Source organism: Drosophila gunungcola, unplaced genomic scaffold (assembly GCF_025200985.1).
Source record: "Drosophila gunungcola strain Sukarami unplaced genomic scaffold, Dgunungcola_SK_2 000001F, whole genome shotgun sequence".
NCBI classification, from domain to species: Eukaryota; Metazoa; Arthropoda; class Insecta; order Diptera; family Drosophilidae; genus Drosophila; species Drosophila gunungcola.
Genome location: NW_026453197.1, coordinates 1,993,966 through 2,006,280, shown reverse-complemented (window position 1 = coordinate 2,006,280; position 12,315 = coordinate 1,993,966). Strand labels below are relative to the sequence as shown.

The window sequence follows — 12,315 nt, the reverse complement described above, 5'->3', positions numbered from 1 at the left end:
GGTACTCTGCGCTGATCCCCAGAAAACATGTCAGAACTCCTACGTAGATCGTTTACAAAAGTCTTTAAATAAAAGTTTTTATAAATAAAACGGTGTGTCGAGAATTGAGTTTTGTATTGCCTAATATACTTCACGAAATATAATATTAGTTTTTCGTTTTGGTTGTATTTTAAATACACCTTATAATAGCCTGTTGGCTTCTGAAACTTTGACTACTCTCGTTGACCTTTATTTCTCTCCCAAAAACTCTGACCTCACTAATTTCATACCACATACAGATATGTGCCAACCCACAATCGATGGCTAAACATTTTCCAAATTTCCGTTTTACGTTTGGCTAACAAATAATGTGCTCAAGGTCGATATTGATCGGCTTGTTGGCTCGCCTGTTATTATTTATTATTGTTATTTATGAGTTTTATGAACAAATTCCATTGTTGTTGCTGTCGTTTTATATTTTGACATGTTTAATAGCATAAGCTGTCAAAACTAACACACGAGCTCAATTGGTCATTGGTTCAGATTTTGGCATTGCAATTTGGGAAAGTAAAATTGAATTAAGGTTTTAGGCGAAAAAAATTGTAATTAAAATGTTTTACAGGAATAATTTATTGGCCTTAATACTTCGTTCCACTTTTGCTATCAACCTTTGATTTACGTTCTTTTCTTCATTAATTTTAATATATTTTCTTCCTTTTCCTCATTCATGTTTTAATTATGCGCGCACTCATTTTGAACATAATTAAATACTTCAGCATCGATATTTGAGACTCTTCAGTGCAACCCAATTAATAATGCTCATTAACGTTAAACAGACAGAAATTGCATTTCCCTGCAGGCTCAGCTCCCGCCCCCTCCATTCACATTATCCACTTGCCACCCATCCAAGGACAAAAATCAATATTGCTTTCAATCACTGTCAAAGTGCAGAACTTGCAAAATTCTGATGCAGAAAACTTTATCCACCCGCAGGCTGGTGAACCGAAGCATCCTCAGTCCCTTGCACTTTCATCGCCTGTAATTATGCCCGATTGATTTCCCCCAGGTAGATGGCAGACAATCAAACCAGTTCTATTTAATCAACTCTAACGTTGATACGACCTCAATTTGCATAATAATATTTTTTACTGTTTAAACGAAATTTAGAATACCAAATGCTTACACATGGGAAGATTTAATATCTTTGCAGAATCAATTTTTATTACAAACTTTTTAAACATGAAAAATGTTGTATTATTTCACCCAAGTTAAGGATCCTGTAAATTAAATATATATTTTTTCCTCCATACGTTTGCTAAACAAGTGTCATTTGAAATGTTTCAATTGAAAAATGTAATTTTGAAAAGTTTATAAAGTGTCATCAATATTTTCTTATACAGTTTGTGTTAATTTAAAAATTATAAAGCATAATACATTTTCACGTAACTAAATCAACATTATCCTTATTTGTAAATGAATTCTTGTGCGCTAACCAGTTTTATTACTTTTTAAATTGAAAATTGAGCAAGATGACTATACATTTAGTAAAGAAGAAAAATATGCAAAAATCAAGTAAATTAATTAGACTAAGAGCTCCTGTCACCTAACTCAGTCGCACCTTTTTTCGCCTAATTGATTAAGTTGATTACATTGACGGGGCAATAATATTGAATCTTTGTAGTGTCGATAAAACATCAATGAACAAGCGAAATCACAAAGAAGCGCTGAAATGAGATGCCGCCTTCCTTGCTCATTAATGAGTCAAACTTTTTTCAGACATTTTTCATCTCTTTCACCCCTTGCAGTGCCATCTCTTTCACACCCTTGCAGTGCCTCTCTTTTACACCTTTTTGTTCAATGACTCGTTCATGACTGACTTCCCTTGGATAATTCAGTGTGGGTGGGTGGCTGTCTTTGATGTTTTGTTGACCATTTTTAGTTGAATTTAAATTTATTTGGTCTTAATTTTGAAGGTTAGTAGTTGGGTGTTTATTTGCTTTTCAATTTTGGGAAAGTAGCCAAATACCTAATTATATTCTCGATGGGATTTTCAATTGAAAAACCCAATTTCGTGAAATTCGTAATTTCTTTATAAATGTTTTCCCCCACATTAAATAAGTTAATCTCCCGCATGGTGCGGGATTTTTCACCATTTAGTTCCACCTATGTCATTATTTTCCCCCGTGTCTGCTTTTCCCCATTTCCCTCGCCACGCTTGGTTATTTACTTTGGAAAATTGCCCGCACAACAACGGAGCATTTTTCACTTTGTTTTATTTGCGAGAAAAACATGTATTTTAATTTTAAATTAAACTGTAAGCAACAACAACCTGCCGCTGTCTGTGTATTGACACTGCTTTTAAGAGAGAGATTTTAGCGGAAAAGTGCCAACAAAAAGGAAAAACGACACAAAATTTAAACAAAATAAAATTCAATTCAACAGTGGAAAAACTACGTTAAAGTAAATTTCCCATGATCTCTTTGCAGTGGCGTGGCATTTGTTGTTTTCGTTGTAGCCACTGCAGTTTTGTGTGCATTTTCCTTATTTGTTTAAGCAGCAACAACAACAATGTCATCAGCAACAACAACTCTAAACAGCAGCTGAGGTAATGAACAATTTCACGGCAATCGTGTGCTTTATACTCTTACTACACAATGTCTTGCTTTTGTGGGAATGAAAACAAAGGACTTAAAATATAAATAAAGTAATGATTATAGTAAAGTGAAGAAAAATTGTATTTTAAATTAAATTTATAAATTTCCTACATGTTCCTTAAAAAGTTCGATGATCTAAACAGTAGGCTGTAGAAATCTTGTAAGCCTGGCATAATGTTAAAATATTTTCGAAGTGCCAAAGAATAAATAAAAAAATGTTTGAATTTTATAATAAGTTCTTAATCTTAAAAATCCTATATTTTTGGAATTAACAGTTTCATAGTGTGTTTACATTTCGACTTTTTTCTATTACCATTTTCTTGTTTTGGATTTTCACAGTTTTTGTTGCTATTGCAGTTGTTCCTGTTTGTGTTTTGTTGTTGCCTGTGTGCAATATTTGCCGTTTTCCTTTAGTATTTCTCGTATTTGTTTAGCTTTCATTGCAAAGTTGTGTAGGGGGGGAGTTAAGGAGAGGCACTCTAAATGGGGGAACCCCAAGATGCAGGGAGGGGGTGAAATAGTTAGGCAAATTAACATGCAGTAGATGCAAGTTTTAGCCAATTAGTTGAGCTTAGTCGAAGTTTTTCTATCCGTTTTTATTCCCTTTTCGATCAGGATTTGTTTAGCATAAGAATGAAAAAAAAATTCCCAGTCAACTGGCATAGTTCGAGCGGATTTCCACTGAAGATTGCCTATCAATTGACTCCCCTACATGGCCGGATATCTTTCATCTATCTGGCTGAAAAGTCAATTGCAAAACGTGACTAGATGTGTCTGGCATTGTCAACCGAAAAAGACTTCATTTATAAGCTATATATACATATATATGTTTTTTTTGCACGAAAGGTGTGTCCTAGCCCCCGCTTTTAACCCCCTTCACTGCGAACAGGTTATAGTCATGGGTTGCTCATAATGCTGAACATAAATCTCTGGCTGACTGCAATAGAATTAAACACAATGCGCAGTAAATAAAAAAGTTAGCTTGTAGGAAGAACATTTATAAAGGCGAAAAGTAGAGAGAATGAATTTGGGCTCAAAACTTTATAAGAAACTTTTCCTTTGTGAGGAGGACTTTAGTATTTTATTCAGATTTCAGTAAAACTTGGTTTCCACTTACCTTGAAGATAAACTGTCCCATATCCGAGGCTCGTTCATTGGCCGATCCCGAGGCTCTCTTGAAGCAGTGCAAATAGTCACGAGTAAGCACAAAGTATCTGCAAGAAGAGATTGGCTTTAGTCAACACAAATTCGTTAGCGACTGGAGTGACCTTTAAATGTGTATCTGCCGGCAGTCTTCAGTTAAAGGTCAAACACTCCAAAATCAAAAAGCTAAGCTTTCAATGAGCCCTTTCCCCTTGATGGCATTTGGATATGTTATTATTAATCCATAAATCAAGGGCCAAAAAAAAATGAAGAAGAAAACCCGAATAAAGTTCAAAAATGCTTCAACTTTTATGACTTCCTCAAAACGATAATAATATCAATTTTTTATTTTATTGTTGTGCAGCAATGAAAATCGGATTTATTAATGTGCCGAGCATTTTTCTGGTGCACATAAATTCCATATTTATTTATTATGTATGAAGCGTATGAGGCACACAAAGTAAACCGAAAAAGTTCTCAAGCTAAACAGAAATTTTTAACTGTTTCGGTTGGATTTCGGTTCGACTAATAGCTCACTTCCCTGGTGGAAGTTCTTATTTAGTTCGGCTCAGCTTATTAATGTGGTCAAGCAAATTGAGCTAAGAAAATTGTTGGGGAAGAGGAAAACGGCTAGCGGTTGGCTTCGGTGGGTGGTTTACAGAAGAGGGAGGGAATTCCCTTGAAAGGCTGTCTGCTGTGGATAATGATCGGCTTAGTTATTAGCCGAGCTTGGTAAACGCTAGAGTCATGCAACCACAAATGGGCGCGGTGATCTAAACCACAGATGAGAAAGCTCAATCAGTGGATACTTCTTGAACTCTGGGAGAGATCAGAAAAATAAAATACTTTGCAGTAAATTAAATCTAATTCAAATTAGATTGCTCAAATAGAAAATAAATAGTGAAAAATAATTTATTTTGGTTAATTTTTTTCTGACCAAAGTTGTTTTAATAAATATTTAATTTAATTATGTTGTTTTGCTTTATGCTCTAAATCCTATTCAGCATCTAAATCAATTATTTTGCACGCCAATTTAGCATGGTAAGTCGTTTATTAAAATTAATTAATTATGTTGGACATGTTTGCGGAAATCTCAGAAATTAATTTTCATCAGCATGACTTTAGAGCTATTCTATAAATTGTATTTGGCTTATTGCAAAAATGCAAATCAAATATTGACCATTGCAGTACCGAGCTTAGTTTGGTAATTAAGTGTCAATTAAAATCGCGCCGATAAATGATAAGCGATAAATGTAATTATCGGTTCAAAGGGCAACAGCCGAAAGTCAAACAAAAACACCGAATTGCATTGCAACATAATTAAATTTCAATTAAATGCAGCATGGGGAAACAAAAACAAAAGAGCTATCAGTCGGTTGGCTCTTCAACCCCCCACTTATTAGCATTATCTGGAAAAGGACGAGCCAGCATGCAGCCACTGTCAATTATGCTCTTTTTCGCAATTAACAACCCTCCGAGGTTGTGAAATATATTTGCATATTCTCCGGGGCTGTGGGGGCGTCCATGTCTGGTCTCCCAGCCAATGCAGATTGCGGTGGAGGTAAATTTAAAAGCGCTTAACATTTATGCATCCCCATTCGACCACACAGAAGAAACTGGTCATCACATTTGCAAGGCTTTTTAAATAAAGAGAGCAACCTCTAAAAAAAACAACGTCAAACGGTAGGAAATTAATTTTTTATTTTATTTAAAAAATTGATCTTTTCTGGACAAACTAAATTTTTTGATTTCAAATATTTGATTATATATAATCGTAAGTTTGGAATTTTTGTGTTTCAAGATGTATTGAAAATTTTAAATGTAAAATAATTGTCAGCCCTAAATGAAAACCAAACCAAAAAATGTCATCAATTTCCATTCTTTTGACCGTGTTTTAAATTTAGAGATGGTGAATTTAAATAGAAATTAGGCTTATAATCATTTTTAAACTAACATTTTTCAGTTTTTAAATGAAAAAAAAAAATTAATTCTTTTCATATAACATATATATATTTATTTATTTTTAAACCTGGTTATAAAATTTGGAATTTGGTTAAATAAATAGGAAATAAGAATATTTTAATTCCAAAATTTTAGTAATTCAAATTCTCATTTTAATGGAAACAATTGAAAATGAAAAATTTATTTTCAGTGTACTCACCGTTCCTTCCAGCGAGAGAAGAGCCGATCCCTTTGCTGCCAGAGCAGTCCTCGTTTAATGGGTCCTGTCATGGAGGCCACCGGAATGCGTCCTGCCAGCAAGGATTGCTGCAAAAGCGAGAGAGGCGGGAAATTGTTGCTGATTGTGCATTCTTCAAATTTAATTATGGGAATATTTGTGTGCATGTAGTTAACGCACTTCTATGCCTCAGCTGTTTTGCTCGTAAATTCTTTTATAAATTATTAAAAAGGCGGGCATGAAAAAGCCAATTTCCCACACACACACTAGACAGGAGCGGAGAAAGCGGTAGGGAGAAAGCGAGGCACTCTCATGAGCCCATGATTAATGTTGCTTTAAAAGCGCTGCCACTTGCGCCACTTTTCAACCCCAAACACCCTCTGGCCCCTAGCCCCTCCCACTGTCCACCGCCCACCGCCCCCTATGTATTCCCGTTCTTAACTTGTACCATTACTCTGCCATAAATTCTGTTTGTTGTGCTGTGCGGTTTTTTGTTTTGGCTTTATGAGCATTAAGGCAATTTATTATCAACCATAGTGTTACAATATTTTACATTAACAAATGTAGCACGGCGTAATTATCATGTATCTGTGTCTGTATCTGAATGTGCTTTAGCGGTTAAAGATTAATTTAGCTATTTAAATGGATCATCAGTGATCGATGGATAAGGGGATTAATTTTGGTGTAAATATTAATTGTCATAGATCTGAGACTATCAAACAAAAACTAAGAGTGCTTAATAAAAAAGGAGACATACAAGAAATCAAATAAAGATAAATTGCACATCAATTTAAACACACAGTTCAAATAATAATATTGACCATTTAATAGATTTGACAAATCAAATTAATAACTCAATTTAAACTCTAGGCAGTGACCCCACTGACAAATTATCAGCTTTGGCCACATTGATCTTAAACTATTAAGCAAAAACTCTGCACGCTTAATAAAAAGAAGGAGATATGATAAGAATCAAATAAAGATAAATCACCCATCTTAAAATACCTTTTAAAAAATATTTTGACAATAAAATATGTCAACGGTTCAGCTTCAACAGAAACAAAAACATTCAATCGAATTGCCCAAATCGATTTAATAACTCAATTCAAACTTTATGTAGAAACCCCTTTGGCAAATTATCAGCTTTGTCCCCAGTGAAAAATGTCAAAAATGTTGGAGTCATAAAATCAGGCAAGCCAATCTAAAAACGAGTTGATTCGAAAACTCAGAAACTTAATGAGATGCTCAAAATGCCAAAAGGCATTTCGGCAACGGCCGAAACAAAACACTAAATGAGAAAATCTATCAAAATGCTAACGGGTCGATTTATTTGCGAATTGACAATAGCGTGAAGCGAAAATCGAATTATAATTGAGACGGAGAGACCCTGAATTTGGGAAGCTACAAAGTAGCAGAAGCAATTTCTACCGAAATCTGGCAAATACCCGAAACAAGCCAATAAATCTTCTGGGCGCTGAAATTGAAGATACTTTTCTTGTTTTATCTGCGCTGGGCCATCTATCCTATAAATGGAATGAAGTTCTTAGCCAGTTCTGGTCAAATTAATGTTAGTCACGAGCTTCAGCCAGACAAAAGCCAACTTCAAGCTCAATATGGTCAAGGGGCGGGAAACAGGCTGAAATGGCGAAGCAAAACGAAAGAGTTTGAGCGGATAATTCCCGGCCAAAGGGAGGGAATGTCTAAAAAACTCTGCTGAAACTTAATTTGGCGCATTAAAAACTATTGTGCTCCCCGGAATGCCAAAGAAAGAGAGCGAACGATGCTGCGAAAAAGAGAAAGGACGAAACGTGCTGCAGCCATTGCAGTTAATGAGCAAAATGAGTTTGCTTTTTGCAATTGGGAACCCAATTTGGTAAGTTTTTTCCTACTGCTGAGGGCGAAATATATATATATATATATATATATATATATATCGTGGACCACAATAAATAGAATTGTGTGTCAAATGAATGACTTTAGGGTGGAAAAGAAAAATGTGGTCCCCCAAGCAAAACTACAACAAATGGCCGACATACAATTGTATTAAACAAAAATAAATCAATTATCTAAAAATTGGCAATATTAAATAATAAACTTCTATCACTCAAAAACTGGAATAATCCACTGTTGGCTAGCAATATCTTTATTATCCCTGAGACCTACCTCAGTTTACCTTTCATTCAGACGTTATCTTTTTGTCCAGCTACTTATTTGCCTTGTATACTATTTAAGATAAATTATCATATCTTATCGTTCTTTGAACAATTATTTAAATAAGAATATGTGTTTTTAATTAGCAAGCAAAGGTATTTATAAAAAGCAAAACAGCTCGACTTTAACTGAGAACAACAGTTCAAAAGTCAAAAAAAGGTGTTGTCAAAGATTTTTTGAGAGTCAGGCTAATTTATTGCATTTTTTCAGACTTCCTATAGTTGGTTAATATGGAAAAGTCTGATTTTTGTTGTGTTCGAGTGATTACGTAACCCACATGACTTCAATGTCTTAATGCCCTCATTTTCATTGCATTTCATGTCATTTTTTCGTGTGTGAAAACTTTAGCAATGGCAGAAATTCCGTTTCCCTCAACACAGTTGATTATTTATGCTGCAGGCTTTAGTGTTTGTTGCCGCCAAAGCTGGCAGAAATATATATTTCTGGTATTTCTTTTTGATTTCACTCAACTGGGCTTATATAATTACCTGGCCACGTTTGGCCTGCCTGGCGCCCCTTTTATGGTGGCTTTTAATTGTGGTTGCACTGGCCGAGGATGAGGCCTGAAAATCTCTGCCACGCAACGACATCTTGATGGACTCACACCCAGTTTATATTTTTTTTAAGCACTGTAACGCCAACACAGAACCTGCAGCCTCTTCAGTCACTTTTCACTTTGGCTTTTGATTTCCGCTCACCCAACCCAAATGTGTCATCACCATCATTTTAGATTGTTTCCACAAGATTCTCTATTAAAATATTGGGCATATATTTAAAGATTTCGAGCTTAAGTGATTAACAACAATTTAGCATCATTTAATCAGCTAAGTTCTAAGCAAAATCTAAAATATTTGAATGCTTAAGAACTTAAAATTGTATAGTACTTTGATTTATACAAGCACATATTTATAATTAATTGCCTTACTTCCGTTGACCCCAAACCTGTCCATGGGGCCAGAAAGTGTTGAATGAACACGACTACGTTTGGGGAAAAAAAAAATTTACATGGTCAAAACGTGATGAAAATTAAAATTTCTACTATATATATTTTGTATGTTTAAATTTGGTAGTGCCTTTAAAATCGATGATGTCATCATTTTTTTGGGGAAAAGTCAGAAAAGAGTTTTGAACTTGACAAGCTTATATGGAGGAAATAAAATGATTATGAAAATACGTAAACATAGGTCTATTCCAAGAGAAAATTTTGGTTAAACAGTTTAAAATGTTATCTGTTTATGCGCATTAATCTTTGACAATTTAATAAAAATCAAGCCAACAAAAAATGTATCAAAGGCGGTTTTTTAAAAGGCAGCCTCTGAGTCGATGACTTTTATAACAAAAAACTTTTTTAATTTAATTATGCACACGCATCCACAAACTACTTTCAGCGTTGGCGGGTTCAGTGAAAAGAACACACAAAGTGAAAATTTGTGCAACAGCTGGAAATGTGGGGGAAGTTGGGCCCAACCCGGGAAAGGAAAAGAAAAAGCAAATGCCATATGAAAAGGTAAGCCAGAAGTTGGTTTTTATTTAATAAATATTTTTCTCTTTTGCCAGTTGAGAGCACAGCAAGTATTTATGACTCTGGTTGGATGAGTTAACATCAAAAGGCAACAAAATAAAACTGAAGAAAAACAGCGCTTCGGCTTTGGCGAATGTTTGAGCAAAAGTCAAATATAATCCGCAAATGAAAATGAATTTCGATTTGCCAACAAGTAGTCATGTTGAAACAATTGGAAAAGGCAACGTTAAAAAACTGAAAGCGTTCGAAGTTCAAATGTTTGCACTGTTTTAATTGAAAGTCAACTAAAGTTGAAAGTTGCCTTTCAATGTGTTTGCTTACCCAGTGTAAATCCGTAGAGAAAATCATCTTGCTTTCGGATAAATGGAAATTTAAACTAATTGCTCGTTAGAGAAAAAATTTCACAATAAAATATTTTCAAGAGTCTTTTTTAATAATTTTCATTCGAGTTTCGCTTGAGTTTCACTGACACACTAAGATCAGCATCAGCCCGTACCGCACCAACATCTATTGACGACTATTCAAAATTCTGTTGAGCAAAGATTTTCATGGCAGAGTCCGCCTAAACATTTATTTCATTTGATTTTTTCCCCATCACATATGGCGAAAACAAGCCCAGTTCAAGGGGTCTGGCTGTGTGTGTTCTACACATGCTCGTGAGCACATGCAAAAAGTATCTGAGTATCCGAATATCCGAGTAGCTGAGCGTGTATCATTGTATCTTTGTATCTGTTGCGGCGCATTGTCGTCTGCCGTGACGTGACACACATGTGGGCAATTCTAAGCAGGCAAGCCATGAAGATTTTCGTAGCTGTTGCTGTTCTTGTTTTGGCCAAACATGTGCCTACGGTTTTTGGCTTTTATGGTTTATGTGTTAATAAGGCGACCTTCATGACCACAGAGCTGAGATTTTTCTATGCTTCTCGTTGGCATTTTGGGCGGGCAAACAACAAACGCAACTCGCTGCCGATGTGGCAATGGGCGTGGTAAATGAATATAAAATGAGAAATGAGTTTTTATCTGCTTTGCCACATCAAAGATATTTATGGTTAAATTTTTCCAGAAACTAATAAGATCTAGGAAAAAATAAATGAACCAGTTTAAAATAAAAATCCATCCTTTGTGTATGTTTCTTTTATATAAATTCCTGTTTAATGCAACACACAACCAATTTATCAAGCTACTTTAAAAGTATTTTTGAATTATTATGTATGTATTAATTGGTTAAACCATTTACTTATCCAAAGTTCTGTTTGTCTACGCAAATATTGACATGACTTAGAAAAACGTATCTTATCTTAAATGTTTAGATCAAGTTTCCTGATAAAGAAGGCATTCTTTTGATAGCCACATTTTTTTGTGTGCCGAAATTTGAATCCATTCTTTGTGGCTCTTGTTTGACTACCCCTTGTGGACTTTTCCACTAAGCTCTCAGCAGCCATAACTCACAATCTCCTCAAGCAATTCACCCCATCGACCTTCAACCGACTCCCTCCAGTCTAGCCAAATACATTCTATCATTTTTCGGTGCCTGTCTGCCAGTCACTCAGAATGGCAAGCTGCGTTTCAATTCCAATTGCTTTGGTGCCTTTTGGTATTTTCAAATGCATTTTGGCTTGGCAACGGGAAATGCTCAGTGGGGAGGCTGCCCGAAAAGCATTTGATGCCCAGGAAGAACCTCAAAACGAGCCATGTTCGCACGGCCAGAAATTCAAAAAATAAAAGCAAAGAAAACGAGATCCTGCCGCGCCACACCAAGAAATGAATAAAAGAGCAGAAACCAGAACGAGAATTTCAGTTGTGCTCGTGGCTTCTCAGAAATTCATCATCACCATCATCTTCAGCATCATGTTAGATATGGCCGTGGCCCTGGCCCAGGCGTCGTTGGGTCTGCCCGAGAAAGGCAAAAATTAAATGAATAAATGCTAACGAAAAAAGTATTGAGAATTTGTCGCGCCATGTGTGCGAGCACAAAAACGAGGACAGGAAGTCGGAGCAGCCCTTGAACTTGGCCCAGGAAGTGTTGGCCCATTGGATGCGAGCCTAAATGTTCTTTTTTTTCTTTGATCCCCAGAGAATGGGGTATGGGGTATGCGCAGAGTGCCTCAATTTTGCAACACATGTGGTGTTGTTCAAAAAAAATGCATTGCATCGGTTGAAAGCAAGATGCCTTAGAATAATAAACCACAAAGGAAATGGCAAATTATTTCAACAATTACATATAAAAGGTTCATTTACAATTTGATTTAAAGAATACTGGTAAGAAAAATGGAATGGGTAAAATAATAATTTTACTATTGAATATAAAATTATTTATTAATAATAATTAATATTAAAAATTTAAATTAATGTGGAAAATGTTATACTTCAAATAGTCGATTTAAGTGCATTTTATATGAGTTAAATATGCTTTAAATGTAAACTAAATTTTCAGTTTTTTAAATCAAATCCGAAAATATTTGAATAAAAAATTAAAAAACTTTTTAATAATTTCATATATAAAATAACTAAATCAAAAGGGAAATATTTCAATTCAATAAAAAATATTTGTATATATTAAGTAATTTTAACCAGTGTATCTTTAATTTTGTTAGTCGCAGTTAAAAGTTTAAATCGAGCTTATCCTT

At 34.9% G+C, this 12,315-nt stretch overlaps 1 protein-coding gene across 9 annotated transcripts in view; it reads right to left on the bottom strand.

Annotated features, from left to right (window-relative positions):
* LOC128263322 (uncharacterized) overlaps positions 1–12,315 on the bottom strand; it is a 44,462-nt gene that overhangs the window by 5,087 nt on the left and 27,060 nt on the right. For 7 of the 9 annotated variants that reach the window (XM_052998327.1, XM_052998326.1, XM_052998328.1 and 4 more), the window contains 2 exons: positions 5,938–6,044; positions 3,751–3,847 (listed from right to left, as the gene is read on the bottom strand). In XM_052998327.1, coding sequence (XP_052854287.1) covers positions 3,751–3,847; positions 5,938–6,044 — 204 coding nt within the window. Of the gene's footprint in view, positions 1–3,750; positions 3,848–5,937; positions 6,045–10,009; positions 10,200–12,315 lie in introns of those variants that run through there. The other 2 variants (XM_052998334.1, XM_052998335.1) reach the window with 2 other exon arrangements.